Genomic DNA, 25,712 nt, shown 5'->3' with positions numbered 1-25,712 from the left:
TTTACATCGCAAGGATTTTATGGTGGCCATGTTGCAGTTGCTGTTTCCCCCGCCAATTAATTACAACAAACTTAGTGGTCAATTAAGCCTTCAACATACAATTTTTAACGGCATTAGGCTATTATGGATTAAATGCGTCTTTAATAATAGGACCTATCTCTTTCTAAAACAGTATCTTGAAAACTTCAATACTGATTATAATTTTTCAGTTGACATCCTCACAGTGTGGCGAACCCGACTCCTTTTTAAGATGGCCGGCACAATTGCGGAAAGAGTCGATGCAAGGAGATCTCGACTTACCAGCATAGATGCGCGCCAATAGCAACGACCATTAGACAGAGTTTGAAAGAGCGGCAGAAAGTACCATAGAGACTTGGTTACTAAGACAACGCGGCAAACAAGGGGCAGGGCTGACTGTGGGCGCTAATCAGCGAGTGGATCTCACGCTTTCTGTCTGCAAGTGCTTCTTTGTGAAGAGGGTCTTCGGGCCATTGTTGTCACTGTGCAACCATGATGGTGAGTAGTAACGAGCGCCCTCCGAGCTTGCCAAGGTGCGCTCGGGTGATATTCTAGGTGCGAGTGAAGCGGAAGCTCGTATTTTGCAGTGTTTACCCGACAGGCTTCACATTACACGTTTTCAATACATTTGTAGGAAATTTAGAGGATCGTTGTAGTGGAAGGTTGATTGGTACACAACGAGTGGACTTTAATTTCTCAAGATAATAGCTTGCCAATCTCATGGACAGTTAGCACTAGTCAAGCAGAGGGGCATTGTCAGAATCAGTGTGACACAAGTTAATGTAGGCAGCCTTCCAGCCAATTTAACACGTAACGATAGACGCATCCTCCGGACCAGGTTGTGTGGTAGATTTTTGTAGAATGCTCATCTCTGAAAACTCTAATGTTGGTCAAGTTGCAAGGGCTGTTTTCCACCATTTAAATGCTATAGAAAAACATGCAGGGAGTGTGCATTAAACAACGGTTTTTGCACGTATACAAATATTTCTGCAGAAATATGATCGACCCTTGGCAATCCAGGTGCATTGTTTCTTCACAGATCCCCATCCTGTTTGTGCAGATAAGAAAACGTGACTCTAAATGAAACGCTGACTTGATTTAACAGAGGGTATTTACCTGGCTAAAATATATTATTGTACCTGTCAAGCAATGTCGTCTTAGCTTTAAACTCTGAGAAAATAGCATAATATGTTCTGTTAGGAGAAAATCTAAGCACTCCACATGATAGCCCTTATACTGGCTCAAGACTAGTGGAATCCGTTAAACAAATGCTTTGAAATATTAAAATTGCAACGACACAGTGATGTTACACTGAAGTTCATTCAATTGTATTATGTTAAGCTTGTAAAACATTTAAAATTAATCATGTTTGTTCTTTGAGTTTGACTGCTTAGTATATTTTTATTCTTTCATGCCCATTAACTGGCTCTTCGAATCCACTGCAAACACACTGTACAGCTGTGTTCTACCCCTGACACCTGCTCGGCTAGAATACAACTCTGACAAATCCTACATTTCCGTCCCATGCAGAACAAACAAATGTATTAGACTAGTATCTCCCATGACGTGGAGATGCTGTAAGACAAATGGTGGGGCAAACAGATCAGATCCTTTACTCACATGGCTGGAAACAAACTGTCCTAGCTCTCCTAGTGGGATAAAGTGTCTGCACCATGTGACATTGGCAGTTCCATGTAGCACACAGTCGATAATGTGAATTGGTTGGTGTGAATAAAGACTTCGACCCTCCAAATGAGTTTAACTTGTGAACTATGACTACCTAGTAGTATGGGCGTAATAGGAAGATCTTGGATCTGACTATGCAGTAGGGCATAGCACTAAGAATTTATCATACATTTCACAGCTGGTATACAAATTGACTTTTGCCTGAGTGCAGGAATCTTCTTCATTGGGTCGGTGGAACAATCCATCCAATGTAAAAAGTACAGCTGGAAAATCGGAACGGAATAAATGCATGTAGGCTCATATTTTGGTGGCTGCCCTTCCTTTGTATTTTCTTGAATGAATAAGTAATACAGGTGACGTGTTGGTAGTTGTAATTGCAGTTATCGTGTTTTATTTTCATTCAGGCCTAGTCCCCAAAAAGGCAAAGGATTGGAAACTTAGACCTGCACCTGAAAGTTTTGGGAAACGGCCACTACAACGAGGCCGTTTCAACGAAAACTTTAACCACGCATGCATTACAACGCATGCGTGGTTACAACAACAGCCTTTACCACGCATACTTTTACTACGAGGTACGTAGTAAAGGCATGTGTGGTAAAGGGTACATATAAAAAAGGGGGTTTGGGGGGGGCTTCCCCCCCCAAAAAAACCACTTACCTTTAGACGTGATGTGCAGGCAATCGGCATCGCAGAGGAAGGAAACGGCCGTTTTTTTTTTTTACTTATGACGTCACCACGCTAAAATACGTGAAATAAGATAGGCGTGTAAATAGTATTCCGTTGTAACGCATGCGTGGTAAAGGCATGCGTTACAACGGAGTTCGTTGAAAAAACATACAACCACATTTTTCCCTATGGAGATAGTTATCCCACCTACTCCTTAAGCAAAGCTGGAGGTGATCCATACTCATGACTATGCTTAAATTTCTGGCAGACTTAAAAAATAGTGACTTCGGACGTAAGCATATGTTTTCTGCTGAAAATACTTTTGTTAATAGGGCCCATAGCTCCATCTGATCTGTAAGGAAAAGACTACGATTCAGACTAAACTAACTGGATATCCAGAAGAAACAATATCGAAATCTAATTTGTAGTAAGGATCGAACTTTTATTTGGCTAATCTAAAAATTATTACTAGTGCATTTTCCAACTCACCATCCTAGCGTCCTAAGGACTGAGGGTGTAGGTCCTATTCTGTAATAACAGCAATATAAATGCCCATGAGATACTAACTTTTGCATGGGACCCAGCAACAGAGCTCAGTGGAGAGATGGGCTTCACCCCAGGAGCCTCTGTGACTGTAGTCAAGGCTGATGAATTTTAAGATGATCATAGCATGATGGCACCACCAACAACCACAGTGCGAACTTGCAGGCAGAAATCACCACACTGCTTTACTAAGGGGCACCAGCTTTTTTCGACAGATCGCCTTGCCACCAGACCTGTTGCCTCTTCTCACCCTGTAGACTGAATCATCTGAGTGTCAGGAACAACTTGGAACATGCAATGTCAAGTTGGCATCTGTAGTTTGACGTGTGAGCCCTGGGGCTTTTTGTTGCCTCCTGTTCAAAATGGGAGTTAAGAGCTTTGAAATGGTCAGAGTAAAATACCTGGGTGAGATTCATGGTGGGCCATGATTTTAGCACTTCACAACGCATAAACACCAAGGTTGGGCGCAAACAGGGGTGCATTTTAGCACTCCTGTTGTTCAGCTGCCTTAAAAAACAATATTGGCACAACACTGGCTCTGCTCAGGGCCAGATCATTTCCATCAACAATTTTGAATCAATGGCTACAAATCCTTCAATATGCTGATTATATTGTTATACTAGATCAGACTTGCATTGAACTGCAGAGAGCGGTAACTGAAATACATGCATCTAGGTAACAAGTTGGAAGAAAATCTGAATAATACAGAGGTCTCGAATTTTGGTAAATATACAAACACATCTAATAAATCAAAGAGCTTGGGTCCCACCTACCTATGATATGTCTCTGCATGCAATTGTCTGGGAACCTGGTTAACATAGATGCACACTAAAGTACCACCTGCCAGCCATAAAGCAGAGAGACGCCACTCTAGCATTTGCGCTGTGAATACTCAAGGTTAAATTCCAGTCTAGCAGGTAGCATGATTTTATAAGTGTCAAGAGCATCCTTATCAGCGTCCTGATTTACAACCATCAAGCGTTTCCTGAGTACTTAACTCCAATATTGAAGCAGGTACAGTGCAATACTTTCAGAAATGACTGGAATTGTCTGTATTGACAAGACCAAGCAAGTAAAGTGTGTTTCCTTAAATACTGCCAGCTTATAATAAATGCAAAACAGGGCTCTCTGAGTCATGTGTTAAGGCCAATTTAAAGGATAATAGCTACAATATTACCCCATGGTCTAAGTACGTATTTTCTGCCATCAAGCAACTTGAAGTAGGCACCATCTAGAAGAAAAATGCCACAAGAACGTTTTTTTCGCTCAATAAGATCACAATTGATGTGCGCAGCAATGCTGTGGATGTTTCAGAACTGGCGAAATTCCAACATGCTAATCTAGTTATTGATTCATATAAATCTATAACTGCTGAATATTATGGAAGCAGTACACAAATCAGGCTAACGGAATATACTCCTTATGTGTTTTATGTCTACCCTATTACTACCATACCCCATTACTAATCGTAGATGCAGACTGCATAATTATGAAAGTGAAACAATACAACTCCATCTTCTAAGTTATTATCTAGGTATTAAGTCTGAGGGACACATTATCGTTAAGCAAATGTTTGCTAATGGAATCACATGCATAGAAGCATTAAAATAATGCTTAACCTTTTCTGTGCGACCGCGATTCCCCCTCCGGTGCTGGGCCCTAATAGAAACGGGCGTGGTCATGACGGAACGGTTCCGTCATGAGCACAGCTCAACCGTAGCTCATGACGGAACCGTTCCGTCATGAGCATGGAAAGGGTTAAGCACTCTGAACAGAATTGTCTAATTTTAAAATCTATTTTTCTGTTTTAACTTACAAACCTTATCAGAGCATACATTTTTTGCAATTTGTATTTAAGAAAATCAGGCTATTTTAATTGTTGAGAGATTATTTCCTCTTTTGTAATGATTTTGAATAATTTTATACAATAAACTTACAGGTGTGAGTAAAACGAAGCACTTAGCAGCCCTGGGAAGTTGAGGCATGGTTTGTTGCCCGAGATGTTTCGAAGAGTAGAGAATCTAACAAGCAAACTGAAACTTTCTAGCACTCCCCGTTTGTCCCCTTACAATTACTTTAGTTACTTTACAAATTCTTCCAATATTTTTATGTTTATTCGGTGCAACTGATGGGGAGTCCCACTGATCACTGGACTCAAAACAGAAATGCACCAAGCACTGTCCAAATGCGGTTAAGTGTCTCTCCAAATGAAGTCTCTCACTTTAAACCAGAGCGGAAGAGAGTCACTCTCTAGTGTCTATCAACTAGGAGGTGGGAAAAGTGAAATCAGCTACACTTAGGTTATGAAAGCAATTCAGGAGTCTGCACGGAAGTGTGTGAGAAAGTGCCCTCTTTCTTGCATGGTGTTACCCCACTTTTTGCGGAATTGCTGATGTTCTATGACTGAGTGTGCCCGGGGCTCCTGCTAATCAGGTACCCAGGGCCTATGTTCGCTCTCTAAAATTTCATTGAAGCCTAAACCCAATTGGCATCTCTGGCCACATGTCAGTCCCTGGTAAATGGTACCACAGGTACACAGGGCACTGTGACCAGAGAAGGCCTCTAAGGGCTGCAGCACTTATTGTGCCACCCTTAGAGGCTCTGTACCCTGACACTCACACACTGCCTTTGCAGGCTGCTTGTGTTGATGTAGAACACTGAATAGTCGACATGGCACACATTCCTGTGTGCCTTGCCCACAAACCACTGCCCTGGCATACATCAGTCACTCTTCTAGCTGGGTGCCGTATGCCAGTGGCGAGGGTACAGGTGCATGAGCCCTGTACCCCTACAGTGCCCAAGTCCATATCTGGGCACTGTAAGTGCAGTGCTGCAATTAAGAGTATATAGTGCTGGGAGTTTGTCACTACGAACTCCACAACACCATAATGGCTTCACTGAAAACTATGAAGTTTGGTATCAAACTTTCCAGCACATTAAACCCACACTGATGCCAGTGTAGGTTTAATGTAAAATGCACAGCAGACGGCATCTTAGAGATGCCCCCTGAAACTCGACCACCTCCTAGTGACCTGACTGAGACCGCCACCAACAGACATGTTTCTGGACCCCTGGGTCGAGAGCCTGCTGCTCTCCAGGGCCTGAAACAATGCACATCCTGGGATGAGGTGCCAAGCCTGCTCCCCCAGGATGAGAAGGGTTCACGAGAGGGGAAGCTTCAAAGGCATGCTGCCTTTGGGAGCCTCCCCAGACCCTTTGCTGCTTTCAGCAACTGGTCCCCACTGGTTCTACCCCCCACTTTGGGTGAGAGAGCCGGCGGGAAAAACAAGTGAGGGAAGGAGGTGTGCCCACCTCTGCCAACTCCACCCCTCAGGTGAGGGAGGCGAGGTGAAGCACAACTCGGAGTCCCCGCCATCTTCAGGATGGGGGACCTAGCCAACCAGCGACAGGCTCCTGCTCCTCTCCCACGTGACGGTGGCCCGATAGGGGGTGTACCCAACCCAGGGAAGAGACACATTGGCCCCTGCCCTTACTTACCTGTAACGCCCCTAAAACTAGTATTTAGTGAGCACCCTGAACCTTGCTTCTTCAGATCCAGTCTGACAACAAGAAGAAAAGAAGAAGGACCGAACAGCAGTGCAGCCAACTAACAAGAGGAAGATGCCCGCTGACTTGGCCCCAGCCTAGCGGCCTGTCTCCCCTCGAACCTGCGAAATCCCGGTGTGTCCTGCAGCCAGCCACCTCAAAAACCCCAGAGTACCTGCCTGCCTTCACTTCCAAAGACTGCTTCTCCCGTGAACACCAGATTTGTTCAATTGCAACCTCTGGCAGCAGCCAGGGACCGCAAATCCAGCCCACTCTGCACCTGCCGAACCCGGCCCGAGCTTGAGTGGAAAAACACCATAAGGAGGTCACCCCGGCTATCCTGACCCGAGATCCGGCAACCCCTGACTTGCCTCAAGCCTCCAGCCGACGCCTGCAGCCTAAATCCAGAAGACCCCCCTAACCGCGACCAGGAGCTAGTAAGAAGATCCGACCCCAAAAGGCATCCCTGCACCCAACGCCCCACTGCCTTGTGTGCCCAAACCGACGGTGCTTAACCAACCCTTAACTTCCCAACTCACCTCTCCAAGTGGTGGTTGCACCCAGAAGTCCTTCGTCCCCCTGCCTGCAGTGCTTTTGCAAACCGGAGGTTCTCCATAGAAAACGGGGCTCCCAATGTCGAAACAGCACTCTGCACCTCGCCGGCCCAAGTGCCGCTGAGGGTGCACCTTTTGTGCTACTTTGTTTCCCCCTTTGCCCTGACCTTAACCCTAGGAGCTTTGCTCCCACAACCCAGTGGCCTGCTTGCCAGCAGCCACCAATCGAAGTCCACCTATCCCCCTTTGGATAACATTGGGCCTCAACACTCTGCGGCTGACCTAGTGCTGCTGAGGGTGCAACAACCGTGCATCGCTGACCCTGGGGGACCTCTGAGTCTAACCCCAGAACCTTAACTGCCACAGTAGATTACTTACCTGTGAACGGTTAACCTGTTTTCCTCCGTAGGATACCAATGACAATTTTCTTCCAAAAAGTTTCGAAGTGTGGAGTTTTGAAATCTAAAAATATTCTTTAATAATCGCACAAATAACCAAAACGTATTTCCTTACCTGTTAACAAGAAATGTCCCAGTGCTGAATCCAGGTATCTAGCAAAGAGTAAGAAAAGTAACGCACAAAGTAACTAACCTGTAATTTACTGAAAAAGCCTATTCATTTCAATGCACTTTTTTACTTCCAAAAAAACATGTATGGAGTTTTGAAATCTGAAAATATTCTTTAAAAATCATGAGAATAATCAAAACGTAATTACTTTTATTTCTTATTTCAAAAGTTTTATATAGCGCTGGCTAGACCCAGAGGTATCCGAGCGCTTTACGTGAGCATCAGATCATAGTTACAGGTTACATCGTTACAAAGGTTACATAGTTCGTAGAGCATGGCCACATAGTTACTTGTAAGGTTGAGATAAACAATGAGCACAAATACGTAAGGGGAAAAGCAGGCAAGGTGAGAGATTCAGGGGAGGGGGGGTGGAGCAGGGGAAGTAGACAGATAATGAATGCGGGAAAGAGGAGGGTAGGGTGAGAGACACAGCATGGGAAGAGGAGGGGAAGGGTGACGGGGACACAAACCGGTAGACGAGTCAAGGCAAACGTCCAAAGTCCAGTAAGCTGTGATCCCAGGGGAAGTGGTATCCCTTCCCTATCTCTGTTGTGAGAGGCTCCCTTTGCGCAGTGGACTCTCTCAGAGGGGCCTCTGAGACTCCAAGGCCTACATACTGGATTCTTCCCCAGAAAGGGGAGAGGGAGTGCTTTGGCAAGGGATGCCATACCAAACCTCAAGTGTGAGTCGCTCCCTTGGCGCAGTGGACTCACTCAGCGGGTTCGCTGAGACTCCAGAGTATAAATATTTGATATTGCCCCAACAAGGGGAGAAGGAGTGCTTAGTCAAAGGGCACAAAGGACAGGGGGGTAGGCAGAGTAGCAGGCAAGGGGAGAGATTCGGGGGAGAGGATATAGGAGCTAGGGACGAGACAATAAGTAAAGACAAAAAGAAGTCTGTCTAAAGACCGACTGGGTAGGTGACGACCAAGGAGGGAATCCACGGCCATCTCCCCTATAGCTAAACCAAGTGGCTCCATCGGGCATCAGACAAAATAGTTCAGTCTCAATACATTGAGAGAGGAGGGAAGGAGAGACCTAAATAGAGGGCGGATGCGGTAGGAGACCGCAGGAGAGAAGAAAGGAAGTGCAACAATGTGGTTCAACAATATATCAGGAAAATATCAAATAAGTAAACATATCAAACAATCAGCAATACATTAGGGGAAGAGAGAGCGGAGCGAGAAAGTAGGGGGGTAGGGGAGGAGGGAAAGTGAGGATAAGGGAAGAGACCACTGTAGAGACGAAAGGAAGTCTGTCTAAAGACCGACTGGGTGGGTGACGACCAAGGAGGGAATCCACGGCCCATCTCCCCTATAGCTAAACCAAGTAGCTCCATCGGGCATCACTGTTTACAGGAATTGTCCTAGTGCTGAATCTAGGTATCCAGCACTGAGTTAGAAAAGTAACTGTTGGACTTGGGCCTTAGGGCAGGTTCACCCCTAATCTTTTTGCTTTTATTTGTGACCCTGTGTTAGTGATTTCTGGGTCTCTGCGCACTTTTTCCCTGTGTCCCAGAGTAAAGTGCGTGCGTGTAGTATGGCTGGCCTGCCCTCCCATAGGAATGCATGGGGAATGTGTGTGTCCCTAGTAGTCCCTGATGTGTGGGGAGTGCAGGCTCGAGTTTGGTATGTATGAACTCGTGAGAATGAATGCTGCGCAATGGTATGTGCGGCTTGTATGTGTCTAGAAGGGAAGTGCTACTTCTGGACATTGATGTATGTGTGCAGTGAGGGTGCAGGAGCGTGATTGGCTGGAGCTGGCTGGCATGCCAGGCTCCAGGAAGTCTGGATGGGTCTGCCCGGTGGTGAGTGTGAGATCAGCATGAGTGATGTGTGGGAGGAGTGCACCTGGGTCCTGGATGGGCTGGGTTTTTCCCCACACAATGCTGGCTCCGCCCCCCTGTGGTTTGTCTAACGACCCAAGCCTCCCCAGTGAATGAAAGGGGTGGTTGGGCCATCAAGGGTACTCCCAAGCCAGCTGCAACTGGTTTCCCCCCACCCTGCACCCTGAAGACAAAGGAATTTACAGTATAAGAAGGGGCTGTGTCCCCTTACAATTTGTTCTCTTTCAGGATCTTGCCAGAGGGGGCTGTTGCTGTTGCTGGGGCCAGGAGGACCGCCACTTGGCTTGTCTCCCTGCCTGGAGACCCAGTGTGCTGGCTCTGGCCCTGCCTTGCCCCCCTGCCTGCCTCCAGACCCTGCTGGAGCTTTGCTTTTGGCCAGAGCGCCTAGAAGCGCTTTATTTCTCCCCTCAGCGCTGGGAGCGCTCTGCTTATATTTCTAGCGCTGGGAGCGCTTTATTCCGCCCCTAAGCGCTTGGGAGCGCTTTGTGTGCAGCCGGTGCCCACCCGGCATCTGCCCGCTCTTATTGCCGATTTGTTTGGCAGAACGAGTGCCCACCTCGCTTTAGTTGATTATTAAAAGCCGGTGCCCACCCGGCATTGCCCCGTATTATTTTTATTATCTACGAGCCGGTGCCCACCCGGCATTGCTCCGTGTTCACCGCCGCAGCCGAGGGACATTGAAGCAGTTGCCGGGCCGCTACCTAGTGCGACCCGGAAGTCCCGCCTCCGTATCCCCAGGGCCGCGCTGCCATTGGCGGCCCCAGGGGAAGTCAGGCAGAGTGCAGCAGGACAAGGCCAGGCGGGAAACGAAAGAAGCTGCCGGACGAGTCCCCGAGTGTGGAGAGAGGAGCCCCGCAGCGAGTGCTTCCCCGCCCCCGCAGACCCGGTGAGTGCGAGGCTGATTCATTGTGTGCAGAGCGGCCCCGGTTGGCAGCGGGCCGCTCCGCAGGAGAGAAGGGGCATTCCTTGGAGATTGGAGCCACGAGGCTTCGTGGGGCATTATTTGAGTCTGAGTCCCCAGTGAGGGACTCCAATGTTCCGCCCCCAATTGCGAGGGAGCCCAGAGAGGCTTCAGGGGCACATCTGAGGTTTCGAGCCCACGAGGCTCCGCGCTTCCCATTGTCCTGTGAGCCCTGAGAGAGGCTCTGGGGGTATTTCATTTGTTTAGAGCGCTGAAGCTCTTAGGTGCCAGTCACCTGTGTTCTTGAGCCCACGAGGCTCCAACGTTGCCCTAACTTTTCCTGCACCAGTTGCTCAGCACTTTGTGGGCAACTGCTACGTTTAGGCTTTGTGTTCTGTGCTGCCTGCGCAGACCCCCTGACATTGAGACTCAGGGCATTCAGCCCCTTGCGAGGCCAGTTGGCCTGAGGGACAATCCTAGTGTTGTGCTACGTGCACCCTGCGCAATTTATGATTTACTGCTTATGTGATTCCTGCGCAAATGTTCTACTTGCACCTCTGAATGTGTTTTAATACCTCATGTGCCATGTTCTTTATGTTTTATCCCCTTTGCTAAAAGTGACCTGCTTAGAGGATTGTTTATGTTATTACCTTTGCTAAAAGTGACCTGCTCAGGTAATTCTTTGTGTTTTTATTCCCCTTTGCTAAAAGTGACCTGCTTAGAGGAATGTTTGTTGTTACCTTTGCTAAAAGTGACCTGCTTAGGTAATTGTTTATGTTTTATCCCCTTTGCTAAAAGTGACCTGCTTAGAGGATGGTTTATGTTATTACCTTTGCTAAAAGTGACCTGCTTAGGTGATTGCTTATGCTTTTATTTCCCTTTGCTAAAAGTGACCTGCTTAGAGGATTGTTTATGTTATTACCTTTGCTAAAAGTGACCTGCTTAGGTAATTCTTTGTGTTTTTATTCCCCTTTGCTAAAAGTGACCTGCTTAGAGGAATGTTTGTTGTTACCTTTGCTAAAAGTGACCTGCTTAGGTAATTGTTTATGTTTTATCCCCTTTGCTAAAAGTGACCTGCTTAGAGGATTGTTTATGTTATTACCTTTGCTAAAAGTGACCTGCTTAGGTGATTCCTTATGCTTTTATTTCCCTTTGCTAAAAGTGACCTGCTGAGAGGAATGTTGATGTTTTATTGCCTTTGCTAAATGTGACTTGCTTAGGTGATTATTTTAGGTTTCCTTCCCTTGGCTAAATGTGACTTGCTTAGGTGATGGTTTTCCTTCCATAGGTCCTGATGATAAGGTCCTAGTTCCCTGCGTGATTTCCCTACAGTGTTTAGGGTGGCGTAGGAGGTATTTACCCTTTACCAGTAGTTACTGGTTGTATGCTACATTTACTATTTCTGTGTTACAGTCATTATATGTTTATGTGCTAAGTGTTATACCTACAAGTGCTATTTCTAAAAGTGCATTCCCCTGACAGTGGTCCAGGTGGCCCTGTCTTGTACATAATCCCTTGTAAATCTTGCCCGTGCCTGTTGGCACATTGTTAAGTGTGTGTGTTATCTAATGTGTTTTTATTATTATAATACAAAGGCTATTTTTGATATAACCTTGTGTGGAGTTTCCTTTGTGGTGGGCCTAGGGTGTTGTCGCTGGGGTGCGCGCGCAAACGCTTTACACATCGCCTCCGAGATCAGCCTTGCTGCTCGCGCCACGTTACCTAGAGGGTGAGCGGGGTTATCTTGGTGTGTGACTCCCTTGCCCTGACCTTAGAAATGGTGATCCCTGACTGACCTTGGCGTGAGCGTTGGCTGGCCGGGGGTCCCGTTTCTAACATTGGTGGCAAGCGGTGCGGATTGGACTTGCGTTTGCGCTGTACCACAGTGACGACAGGCCACACTACAAAACTCTGCAATTTTAGATAACCACATTTTGGGGATTATTGTTTTTTAGAGAAGTTTAAGTATTTCTTCTCCTGAAAGGTGTCATTTTGTATTTGTGTCCAGTTCATTTGTTCCCCGCCCTGCTCCCAGAGTCTGGTACCTGTGTCGCTTATGGTCAGGTTGAGAAGTCAGGGGTGGTAGAAACTGCCTTACCGGTCCGAGGGGAGGGTGTGTGTGAATGAGTGGTGTGTTACACTGGGCAGAGGAGTGCAAGTTCTCTGAGATAGGAATCTTGCTGAATTTTGTAATTGTGTACTCCTGTGTAAGCTCAGACCCCCAGGTTCCCTGTGTCAAACTCTTCTTGAGAATGTCCGCCAAAATGGAGCCTACTTTTGATTTCTGTGATCTGTTTAGATACAGTATGTTGGAGTTGGTCAGATTCTGTGAAGAGAGAGACATAGGGGTGGATGAGTCAGATACTCAGTCCGAACTGAGGAGCAGCCTGATCCTATGGCAAAAGGATCAATGGGATCTTGAGCGCAGTGAGAGAGATAGTGAGGACCCCATAGATAGGGAGTCCCTTGCTGGGTCCAGTATCAGTACCAGCGCCCCATCCCTTGTCCTGTCCCCAGAGGATTGGTTAGATAGGAAGGAAGAGAGGGAGCATCAGCTAGCGATGGAACAGCTCATGTTAGAGCATGCCCAGGCTATGGCGCAGCTGGGTGTCAAGAAACAACAACTAGAGGTCGAGAGAGCCCTAGCGTGGGAGAGGATAGAGGTGGAGAGAAGGGCCATCATCCGTGAGAGCGCAGCCCTAGAAGATAGACTCTCCCCTGCCCACAGTTGTAATTGTCTGGATTCCCCAGGGAGGGTGGAGTCCAGTGGTGGCAGCTATTTAAGTGTTAGTGTAGACAGTCCCACTCCCAGTTCCCCGAGTATGGTACCTGTTTCCCAAGAGGAGGAGAACAGGTTGAAGTTTAGGAACCTTAGGAAACCACCTCACCAGGGGTGGGAGTATTTTGTGGATGACTGTTCTGATGCAATGTGGGATTGGCTGACGGCTAACTCTGACAATGAGGTGGACGGAATAGTCAATATGGTTCTCAAAGAGCAGTTGCTCAGTGTTGTGTGTCCAGAGTTGCGCCAGCACCTGCTGAAGTTGAAATGTTTTTGTCCTTGGGACCTTGCAAAGGAAGCAGAGCGCTGGGACAGTGCGAGAGGTTCTTTAGAGTCACTAGTGAGTGATTCCAACAATAGTGGGTCAGGTGTCCTCCAGCCCAGCGTGGTAGAGGAGGGTGAGAGTAGCCCAGCTAGGTCCCAGGTTAGTGAGGAGGGTGTAGGGGCTGACTGCCTGTCTCAGTGGAGCGGGAGTGAGTGTGTGACCGAGAGTCCCCAGATGCCCGAAGCCCTGTCACAGATCCTGGATGGTTTCTTTAGGGAACACCAGGATGGGAACCTAGACTTGCCTGTTAGTTCACTTGAGGGAGATCTCCTAGTGTGTAGAGGACCTGGAGCATCTGTAAGCGGAGCTTCTATGGTTCTAGAGTCTGGCAGTACCGCTCCAGTGGGGAGGGTACAGGAGTCCAGTGAAAGGAGTGATTGGGGAATAGTATGTGAGTCCCCAGAAGTCCTGGAGTGCCAGGCCTTGGTTCCACCAAAGGTTCTAGACCGGAGGTTGGAAGGCCAGGTTCAGGATCCGCCTGACCTGAAGGGTGGGACTACTGTAATCGGTGTCCTGACCAGTTCTTTTTCCAGAGGTACCGCCCCGGTTGGGAGGGAGCAGGACTCTGGAAGGGGGTGCAGAGGGTGGGAGAGCCCACCTCTGACCCCGGTGCAACCTGAGGGGTTAAACCCTAGGTTGGGAGGATGGTGTTTAGAGGGTACCCCTCGCAGGAGGAGGAGGAACCCGAGAAGAAGAGGTAGGGGGAGGAGAGCCTTCCCTGAGACTCCTGGTCCACCTAAGGTTGTAGACCCTAGGCTGGAGAACCAGTGGCAGTCTAGCCCTGTCTTGCAGACAGGAAGGGTGGAGAATGGCTATTATGTGCCAAGGGTTACTACCCCCCACTTTGTGAGTAGGCAGGATCCAGTGGCCCCTGGGAGGCCTAGGGCCTGGTCCTGGCCGAGGGCAGCTGGAGAGTGCCGGTGGGGTAGCCCAGTTAGTCCCTACAGTAGTTTTAGAAGGAACCCTAGGGGTTCACCGTGGCGTAAAACAGGAGGGTGTCCCTGCAGTGCCCACCTCGCTTTAGTTAATTATTAAAAGCCGGTGCCCACCCGGCATTGCCCCGTATTATTTTTATTATCTACGAGCCGGTGCCCACCCGGCATTGCTCCGTGTTCACCGCCGCAGCCTAGGGACATTGAAGCAGTTGCCGGGCCGCTGCCTAGTGCAACCCGGAAGTCCCGCCTCCATATCCCCAGGGCCGCGCTGCCATTGGCGGCCCCAGGGGAAGTCAGGCAGAGTGCAGCAGGACAAGGCCAGGCGGGAAACGAAAGAAGCGGCCGGACGAGTCCCCGAGGCTCCCCGAGTGTGGAGAGAGGAGCCCCGCAGCGAGTGCTTCCGCGCCCCCGCAGACCCGGTGAGTGCGAGGCTGATTCATTGTGTGCAGAGCGGCCCCGGTTGGCAGCGGGCCGCTCCGCAGGAGAGAAGGGGCATTCCTTGGAGATTGGAGCCACGAGGCTCCGTGGGGCATTATTTGAGTCTGAGTCCCCCGTGAGGGACTCCAACGTTCCGCCCCCAATTATGAGGGATCCCAGAGAGGCTTCAGGGGCACATCTGCGGTTTCGAGCCCACGAGGCTCCGAGCTTCCCATTGTCCTGTGAGCCCTGAGAGAGGCTCTGGGGGTATTTCATTTGTTTAGAGCGCTGAAGCTCTTAGGTGCCAGTCACCTGTGTTCTTGAGCCCACTAGGCTCCAACGTTGCCCTAACTTTTCCTTCACCAGTTGCCCAGCACTTTGTGGGCAACTGCTACGTTTAGGCTTTGTGTTCTGTGCTGCCTGCGCAGACCCCCTGACATTGAGACTCAGGGCATTCAGCCCCTTGCGAGGCCAGTTGGCCTGAGGGACAATCCTAGTGTTGTGCTACGTGCACCCTGCGCAATTTATGATTTACTGCTTATGTGATTCCTGCGCAAATGTTCTACTTGCACCTCTGAATGTGTTTTAATACCTCATGTGCCATGTTCTTTATGTTTTATCCCCTTTGCTAAAAGTGACCTGCTTAGAGGATTGTTTATGTTATTACCTTTGCTAAAAGTGACCTGCTCAGGTAATTCTTTGTGTTTTTATTCCCCTTTGCTAAAAGTGACCTGCTTAGAGGAATGTTTGTTGTTACCTTTGCTAAAAGTGACCTGCTTAGGTAATTGTTTATGTTTTATCCCCTTTGCTAAAAGTGACCTGCTTAGAGGATGGTTTATGTTATTACCTTTGCTAAAAGTGACCTGCTTAGGTGATTCCTTATGCTTTTATTTCCCTTAGCTAAAAGTGACCTGCTTAGAGGATTGTTTATGTTATTACCTTTGCTAAAAGTGACCTGCTTAGGTAATTGTTTATGTTTTATCCCCTTTGCTAAAAGTGACCTGCTTAGAGGATTGTTTATGTTATTACCTTTGCTAAAAGTGACCTGCTTAGGTGATTCCTTATGCTTTTATTTCCCTTTGCTAAAAGTGACCTGCTGAGAGGAATGTTGATGTTTTATTGCCTTTGCTAAATGTGACTTGCTTAGGTGATTATTTTAGGTTTCCTTCACTTGGCTAAATGTGACTTGCTTAGGTGATGGTTTTCCTTCCATAGGTCCTGATGATAAGGTCCTAGTTCCCTGCGTGATTTCCCTACAGTGTTTAGGGTGACGTAGGAGGTATTTACCCTTTACCAGTAGTTACTGGTTGTATGCTACATTTACTATTTCTGTGTTACAGTCATTATATGTTTATGTGCTAAGTGTTATACCTACAAGTGCTATTTCTAAAAGTGCATTCCCCTGACAGTGGTCCAGGTGGCCCTGTCTTGTACATAATCCCTTGTAAATCTTGCCCGTGCCTGTTGGCACATTGTAAAGTGTGTGTGTTATCTAATGTGTTTTTATTATTATAATACAAAGGCTATTTTTGATATAACCTTGTGTGGAGTTTCCTTTGTGGTGGGCCTAGGGTGTTGTCGCTGGGGTGCGCGCGCAAACGCTTTACACATCGCCTCCGAGATCAGCCTTGCTGCTCGCGCCACGTTACCTAGAAGGTGAGCGGGGTTATCTTGGTGTGTGACTCCCTTGCCCTGACCTTAGAAATGGTGATCCCTGACTGACCTTGGCGTGAGCGTTGGCCGGCCGGGGGTCCCGTTTCTAACAGTAACGTAAAAAGTAACTTACCTGTAATTTACTGAAAAAGCCTATTCATTTCAAAGCACTGTTTTTCATCCAAAAAAACAACTACGTGTGGAGTTTTGAAATCTGAAAATATTCTCTAAAAATCATGCGAATAACCAAAACTTAATTACTTACGTGTTTACAGGAAATGTTCCAGTGTAAGACCTCTGAATTATTTTAGAACACAGTCCAAACAAGAGCCTCCCTTGCTCTACCTGTGAAGCAACACATCAAACTAGGCCTAGAGTAACAGGTGGATAAAAAAATTAGTTGGGTAACGGTCCAGACGATGGTTTTTGGGATGGCAAAGCAAATATTGGAGCGTTCAAAAATGTGATAGGTTTGTGCCAGAGATAAGTATGTAAAAACGTAGGGTAAGGGAATCCCAAATTCTGGATTGGCATTGTGGATACAGGAAGTAGAATACTGTGTTTTTAATATTTTCTTCTTTATTCAAATATGGATACAGGAAGTAGAATACTGTGTTTTTAGTATTTTCTTCTTTATTTAAATGCAACTGAACACAAGACTAGCCCAAACGTGTTTTGCCCAAAAGGCCATCGGGCCAGGGGCTTTCTCAAGGCAAGATATGATGGCTTATGTATGTTAAGATTTAGAATTGTAACGGTGTCCTCGCTAAGGTGTCTCATGAGTGTTATGGTCTCTGCGGTCCGGTGTCGTTTGTAGCAGCAGGTGGACAAAATATTTTAGGTAATGGGCCAGAAGATGGTTATTGGAATGACAATGCAAATATTGGAAAAAGTTAGCATATGTGAAGTTAGAGAACAAAAATATGCCTTTCATGTTCTTTTTTTGGCCAGTGGGCATGCTCTAATATTGCTTTGGGGCTGTTAAAAGATGCTACCTAATCCTTGGATATGCGTTTGTCCCTTTAGCTACTAGTCTGGTCATTGGGGAAAGGAGACACCCATATTTGAAACGGATATTCGTCCCACGTTTCCTAGCTCATGAAAAGGTACTGTGCTTGAAAGTGGGACTGCATTTAACTGTGCTCTAGCACAGACTTTTAGAAATCGCAACGTTTGTTGCCTTCTCAGTATTTGCAGTGAGGCCCTCGCAATTTCATTTTAAGAAACTTTTAACCTCACTGCTATTTATTGATCCACAGTCCTCAAACAGCTACACCACAATTTACAGCTGCGCGATATAATTGATTGTGTGTACCTTCTTTGTTCTAGTTCTCAAAGCAAACGTTGTCTTACATGAATCCGAAAGATAGACAGACGGTTGAGCAACGAATAAAAGACCAGCTCAGACATGAAAAAATCGAAAGTCTGGCTAAGGATGCACGAATGGATGTGGTTCTGAAAAGTGATGAGCGTGTGGAGAAGAAACGTTTTATGAGAAGGCTTACAGAAGAAGAGCATGAGAGGCACATGGACGAAGCCCTCTTCAGGGTGAGTACTTTTTTAATGGCTTCTTGATTGACAGTGCTCTGCACAGTGTATTCATTTGCAGAGCACTAGCTTGTGACACACACGCACTTCATAATGCATACATCTTCATAGACATTAATGCATCTTCATGATTCTGATTTGCCTATTGCAGCTTCTATTTTTCTTCTTATCTTTGTAATTGCACAAGTGTTACTCACATACAGTCCCGCAGTTTAAAAAAAGAAATAGAAATACAGTGTTTTTATAGATGCGATTGTTGATTAAACTATTTACCCAAGTAACAAAACCCTTTTTTCCCAGTCAAATCTACAAGGAGAATGGCCCTTTTTGTGCACAAAATGAGATTAGAGTGCACAAATTGGCTTGCATGTACACATCTCACCTCGCACGTGTATTGCGAATGCAAGGGGAGATGGAAAGTGCTCCTTCCATTGCAGTCATACAGCGATGTACTGGGAGTCTGTGCCAGACAAATCTCCTAAGAAATTCTGTTGCAGGGGAAGTTCTAATGCATATTCCAAAAAGGGAGTTCAAGAGGGAAAATAAACCCGGGCGCCATCCACTCAATATTGCCAACATACAAAAACCTGGTTAAATATTACACATATTAGTCAAAGTTGTAAGGGAGAGTCACGCCATTTCTTTCTGAGTGAAACAGAGTTTGATATCTAGTCATATACCCCCATATGTGTCTTTTTTTATAAAATCAATCAAAACAGGCCGTAACACACAGAACTTTGACAAGTGTACAGGTCTAAATAGTGAGGTGAGTCATGGAAGTGCCTCACGTAAGCAACACGGGGAAAGCAGATGGTAGGTACTCACCAGTTAGCTCACCGTGTCATCATTTGCACTTTCTTGACAAAAAAGGAAACCAACTGCCAATTATATGTAGCTGAGAGAAAGCAATGTGTCAAAATAAAGTGATGTTAATCCAAAGAATAAAGACCCCCGTTACACAAAGGAGGTCAATTGTGCTACTCCTACAAGGTTAAAATTGAGTTACACAAAACAACTGTCTTTAATTTTCATTGGGTCCATTCTAGTTTAAAACAACAGTGTCATGTTTGGACCATTTTAACCTGAACGGTCATGATGTTTCATTGCCAATGACTCTGTGGAAATTTCATCAGGGCACGGGGACCCAATTCCACCTACAGGATGCACCAGACCTGTAAAGTTTTTTTTAATTAAAAAAATGAGATAACAAGGAGAAAACAGCTAATGACATAGGTAGTACATGTATATCGTTATGTTCAGCCCAAGAAGCTTATATTTTCCAATGCTTTTTGTAAGGTATATTTACCAGGTAGTTGCCAAGTGGAGTCCTACCAGCAAGCCACTAATAAAAGTCAAAGATGACCAAAAAACCTCAACCGCCTAAAAGTAGATATGGGCATATTATCACATCTGATTTATTTATTTATGCGATTTTATATAGCGCGGACTTTACCCGAAGGTGTCAGAGCGCTTCACAAAAGAAACAGTAATGATACACGAGGAGAAAAAGTGAACAAATTACAAAAGCAAACGTTAAGTTACATGAATCAAAAGTGACAAAAGTGAGCAACCAAAATACATGAGGTAGCAATCGGTACATTACAGGAGGAAAAAGTGATATGTGTGCAGGTTACAAAAACGTACAAAGTACAAGTAGAGGTATAATACTGCAATAAATGGCAGGCACTCCAGCACAAGAACAAACGTTACGTAGGCAATGGTGGCACTTGTGCAAGGGAAACATCCTTCACAACGCAACTTTTACCACGCAGTGCCTTTACGACGCAACTTTTACAACGCAAACCATTACAACGCATTGCGCTGGGGGGCGCTCTAGGATAGGGAATAGATTTAATTTACTATCCAACACCTTCCCTACTATCCACGGGGACTGGAGTTGGAATAGTAAATTAAACTATTCACTATCCAGCACCCCAAAGCGCTATGCGTTGTAATTGCATGCGTTGTAAAAACCGCGTTGTAAAGGCATGCGTGGTAAAAGCATGCGTTGTAATGTCATACATCCCTTGTGCAAGTATCTAAAGCAAACAAAAAGTGAGAGGTAGCATACAGTGTATTACAAGAGAAAAGTGACGTGTGCAAGTTACAAAAGGGTACCATACACAGGTACAAGGATAATACTGCAATAAATGGTAAACACTCAAACTGCCAGAACACACTGGGAAGGCACTTCCATAGTCATGGACAATAGAATTTTCAATAATGGGAGGTCTTCCTTCAGATGATAGAGAGGGCGTGAATTAGATTTGGAGGTGTCTTTGGAGGAGGAGAACTTTGAGGTCAGTTTTGAAGGCCTGGGAGGAGGAGGTGGTCCGGAGCTGAGGCGGAAGTGAGTTCCAGATTCTCACTGCATTGCCTGAAAAGGATTGGGCCATCGATCTTTCCTTCTTGAAAGTGGGGGGTTCAAGCAGTAGATTTTCTGCATTACGAGATGGTCTAAAGCCTCCAGACAGTTTCAGTTTATTCGACAGGTAGCGGGGAGAGGAGGAGTGCAAGGCTTTGTGGGTGATACAGGCAGTCTTGTAGATAGCTCTAGTCGCGATTGGAAGCCAGCGAAGGGTGGATAACAACGGTGTGATGTGGTCGCTTCTTTTGGCCCCACAAATGAAACGGGCTGCTGAGTGGAGGACAGATTTAAGGGGGGCAGGTGGGATATGGGGAGGCCAGTAAGAAGAGAATTGCAGTAGTCCAGTCTGGAGAGGACCAGCGATTGCACCAGTGTTTTAAGGTCATGCTCCGGAAAGAAGCGACGAACCCCCCAAAGAAGGCGCAGTTGGCATCGTGCAGATTTTGCAATGGAGTTGATGTGGAGTATGACACCAAGGGATTTTGCGCTGTCGACAATGATGGGTTTATTGTTAAGTAGATTCATCTGCTCCATCCATGATTGAACCGGGGGAGGAGAGAGTGAGGATAGGAGGAGGAATTCAGTTTTGGAAGGATTCAGAATCAGTTGATGAGTTGACATCCAGTTTTGAATGGAGTCGAGAGTCGAGCTTAGGATGGCGAGATCATGAGTGGAGGCAACCTTGAGGTAGATTTGAGTGTCATCTGCGTAGAGATGATAGTGGATCCCGGATTTACTTAGGAGATTTCCCAGTGGTTCTAGGTAGAGATTGAACAATGTGGGTGCAAGTATAGAGCCTTGAGGAACCCCTTCACCTACCGCCACAGGAGATGAAAGACTGTTCGCTATTTTGATCATTTGGGATCAATCATAGAGGAAGGAAGCAAACCATTTAAGCACAGTGCCCTCCATGCCCATTCTCTGTTGCAGAGTGTTGAGGAGAGTGTCGTGATTGACAGTGTCAAAGGCTGCAGAAAGGTCGAGGAGAATTAGAAGACAGGACCCCCCCGAGTCGAGTATCCTCAGCGCGTCATCAACCACTTGCAATAGGGGTGTTTCAGTGCTGCAGTTTTGGATGAAGCCGGACTGACAATTGTCAAGAAGATCATTGTCCTTGATGTGACGAGAGAGTTGTTTCGCTACACATCTTTCTGTGATCTTCGCAAGAAAGGGTAGGTTAGTGATGGGGCGGAAGTTGTTGAGGTCATTCGCATCAGCAGTGGGTTTTTTAAGCAGAGGGGTGACATGCCCAGTTTTGAAGGAGACAGGAAGGGAGCCTTGACAGAGGGAGAGGTTAACCAGAGCGGTCCAATAGGAAAGAGAATGAGAATAAAAGTCAATGGCAATGGCACTGGGGATGGGGTCAAGAGAATGGTTGGAGGGCTTTGTTTCGAGGATGCACTTGAGGAGGGCATCTTCAGAGATGGTGTCAAAGTTCTGCCAAATGGCTAAGGATTTGCGCTCCTCTGGAGGGGTAGGATGAGCGACCTGAGCCACAAGGGATTTCACTTTTTCGTCAAAGAATATAGCAAAATCCGCTGCTTTCTTTGTAGAATCCTCCAGCTTGGAGGTTGGGGGAGAGCGGTTAGGAACCTTGATGAGATCGAATAGTTTTTGGGGTCTATTTTTGGCAGAGTCAAGGAGGGTTCTGAAGTGCGATGCTTTCCCAAGGAAGATGTTCTTGTGGTACTTGGATCTTGCTGAACGAAGCGTGGCCAGATTATCAGTGGAGGGCGCTTGTCTCCATTGTTTCTCCAGGAATCTTAGTTGCTTCCTTTCTTCATAGAGGGATTTGTTGAACCAGGGTGCTGAGGGAGTGGGCCTTATCTTTTTACTTTGGAGAGGAGCGACGTTATTGATTTCGACTGCAAGGACTGTGAGGCATTGGGAGGTGAGTTTGTCAACATCTATGTTCGGGTCTAGCCTTGGAAGTGATAACAAAGCTGATTCACAGAGGGAGACAACGTCAATATTTTTTGCATCACTGTACCAGGAGGTAGCCCTCTTAGGTTGGCCAAGAGTTATAGAGTGTGATAGAGAAGAGAGAATGGGATGAGGAGGTGGTCAGACAAGTCTACATGAATAGGGGTAGTGATAGAAAGCATGTCTGCTTTAGAAATGACAAGGTCCAGGATTGAGTCCTTAGAGTGAGTTGACTCTGTGCAGTGTTGGATAAGATCATTAGCAGAGAGGAAGGTGGCAAGCGAGTCGCAGATGAGTCTTGCGGTGAGCCCCAGTGGAGATTGAAGTAACCCACAAAGGTCTGATTGTCACTTTGCGAGTATTGGTCACTGATGAAGTCAGTGAGTTCCTCCATAAACGAAGGGCCGCTACCCGACGGGCGGTAAATGACATGGAATCTGATGGGAGAGCGGTGGTGCAATTTTAGCTCAAGAGAAAGGCTTTCAAAAGTGCGGAAGGAGCTGAAAGGAAAAGCCTTCAGTTGAAGGGAGTTCCTAAAGATGACTGCAACACCTCCCCAACACTGTCAGTTCTGTCATTCCTAAGTAAAGAATAGCATGTGGGTAGTAGGAGTAGAGTGAGAGGTATCGTTGAACCAGGTCTCTGTGAGGAAGAGCATGTCTATATTGTGAAAGGTGATGGTATCAGAGATTTCAAGTTTGTGTTTTACTGCAGATCTGCAGTCGTGGAGCAGACAGCGCAGCTCTGTGAAGACTGTTTTGGTGACGGGGCACTTGGGCTCTGAAGGGTGATCGGGATATTATGTTTATACGAGGGTGCTCGGGAGGGTTTAGGTGGATGCTTTGTTCTGACAGAGGAGATGGTTGGAATAGAGTAGATAGTAGGGTTACTGGGAGGTGCAGGTTGCAGAAGGGAGGCATTCAAAGGCTTGGGTGAGTTGACGAAGTTTGCAGACGACAGGTTCAGCTTGGCTATAGTGGGGTGAGGGGGTGAGGTGCATCTTGTTGGGATGGTGAGGGTTTTCCAAAGGAGTAGAGATGTAAGGAAAGGTGGAAATCTTGGAGCTTAAAAGTGAAATGGCAGTTACAAGCTGGGAGATGGAGGTGATCAGAGAGTCTAGCTTATTTTCCAGAGAGAGTAAGGCAGAGCACGGATGGTTGGGTGGCTGGATGGAAACAGGAGGGGGTGGAAATGGTGGTGGAAGGCAGGGAGAGGTGGGAGTACAGGAGGGGAGTTGGGGTATAGGGTTCAAAAGTGGAGAAAGGTAGAGGTTGAGAGCGGGAGTTGGTGAGTCAGAGGCGAAGGGAGAGTTGTGTTTGTTGTCAAGCATTGTAATCAGCCCCTCTGTTTTCAAATAGCTTTTTCCTCAATTCCATTTTCTTTATTCAAGAATTAGCTTGATTAAAAACCTCGATTGAGAGCCATTGATAAATTAAGTATAGGCTCCCATCATACTCCCAACTATTCCCCACAGCTGTATGTCTATTGATAGTTCATGTGAAGTGCAGGCATCCGTCAGCACTATTTATTCAGTGGGGAAAGTCAAGGAGTTGTTCTTCAGAGCATGACCAGATACACAAGGCGTGATCTACTTATCTTTTCCACAGATAGATCTGCTGTAGAAAGGGGTTTGAAGGATAGTAAATAAAGTTGTCTTCAAATTTTCCCTCATAAATGCAGGCCAAACTGGGGGCAAAAGTTTCAGATCATTGTGCTTTACTACTGGAAATCTCAGGGTAGGGCAGCTTTAAGTTCCAAGCAAAATGGACTTTTAATAGGAAACTGCTCTTAAATTATCTATTCACCGAGCATATGAGGAAATGGTGGATGTGTTTTTTTAATGCGAATATAGTGCTTTGCGGGGGTGGTCTGGGATTCTTTTAAAGCAGGACTGAGAGGGGAGGTTATTAGCTTTGTTGCTTACAGAAGGAAGAGATTTGAGGGCTATATCAAAAAGATAGCAATGCTAGAAAAGATCCACCGGGAGAGGATATCGCAGGGACAGGAATAGGGACAGATACAAGACGAGAGTAGCAGCTTTTATATTAAGAGGGTGGTGGAAGGATTACAGGCACATAACAATGAGAGGTATGAATATGGTGAGTCGGTTGGGAGATTTTTAGCACTACGTACTAGAAAAAGAGAAGTTGCAAGCCAGTAAAACGTCTTGAATCTCTACTTACCTTACCGATCAGAATATCGAGATAATTATGGTAGTTTGGGGATACCTTGGGGTATATCTTAATCCTGAGATATGTAGCCATATCCGTCCGACGAGTATCTATCAGAACAATATTTTCAGACAATCAGAGTTTTTTACCTATTCAATAGATACCGTAATATCCTCCTATATTCCCCTGCTAATTGCTCGACCTCAACTATTGCATTCCTGGGGTCCAAAGTTATCACTGTGCAGTTATCCTCATATATAAGTACCTTCGTATCATATCCATTAATTCAAACTGGCTTTATTACCTGACTTTGGACGATTCGATCTATAAAAAGGGTGACAATAATTGGAGCGCCAGGGACACCCAATCTCATCCATCTAGTTATATCAATTCTTACAGATTATTTTTTAATTTTTTTCATTTAAATCTTTTTATTAATTTTTGCTCATGTGACCATACAAAACAACAGTTATTACAATCTGCACATGGTTGATATCTTAATATCGCTACCCTTTTTAATCCAGAGAGGTGTGAGGACATGGGTCCTATCAGTTTAAATAACCCCCAACATGTGGCAGCTCATACATACAGTTGATATGTATGACATTGCAATAAGTCAGGTCTTTGCTCCATCTTGGACTCATCTCTCCTGTGTTAATTCCTCGATCTCCAGCCCTGCTCTACAGTTACGCCATGGCAACCATATTTTCTCCCACTTTTTAACACAACCCCTCCTGTTATACCGTTTCTTCGGCTTGATGGCACCAGTCAAGATCGCGTTCCCACTCTCGCAGGCATGGAGGCGAAGGTACTCCCCACCTCCTTGCAATATTCCTTCTAGCTATCACCGCCGCAAGAGTGAGCCTTTTTCCTGTATACCTGGGCCAGTCTAAATCGCCCTTGATCATTAGGAGTAGCCATTTGGCATTCATAGGGACCATCACTCCAGAGACCTTTGACATTACTTCCATGATGCCTTGCCAATATCTCGCTATTTATTTATTTGAAGTTTTATATAGCGCAAACATGACCCGTTAGGGTATCATCACCTGACATTCCCATAGAATTTGAAAAAAGGTACCCTCCTGCTGGCACCACCTAACACAAAGTGCTGTGTGTACTTTGCCCCAGGTATGTAAAAGGGGGCGGGGGTAGTAGGTACGGTGTATTATCTTTAGTTGCACCAATCTGAACCTTGTCCGAATTGTGACCTTTCTCTGGCTCTGAATTCTTCCTGCTTCTTGACCCTAATTTTAAGTCTGGC

The 25,712-nt window shown here is 46.2% G+C and overlaps 1 protein-coding gene across 1 annotated transcript in view; it reads left to right on the top strand.

The window, feature by feature from the left end:
- Positions 1 to 379: 379 nt before the first annotated feature.
- MNS1 (meiosis specific nuclear structural 1) overlaps positions 380 to 25,712 on the top strand; it is a 206,095-nt gene continuing 180,762 nt past the window's right edge. Inside the window, exons 1-2 of the mRNA XM_078684605.1 lie at positions 380 to 516; positions 17,768 to 17,986. Coding sequence (XP_078540731.1) covers positions 511 to 516; positions 17,768 to 17,986 — 225 coding nt within the window. The 5' untranslated portion in view covers positions 380 to 510. The remainder of the gene's footprint in view (positions 517 to 17,767; positions 17,987 to 25,712) is intronic.

The sequence above is a fragment of the Lissotriton helveticus genome, chromosome 3_2 (assembly GCF_964261635.1).
Source record: "Lissotriton helveticus chromosome 3_2, aLisHel1.1, whole genome shotgun sequence".
Classification (NCBI taxonomy): Eukaryota; Metazoa; Chordata; class Amphibia; order Caudata; family Salamandridae; genus Lissotriton; species Lissotriton helveticus.
Note: the sequence above shows the minus strand (reverse complement) of the source record. Positions and strands in the feature narration are given on the sequence as shown.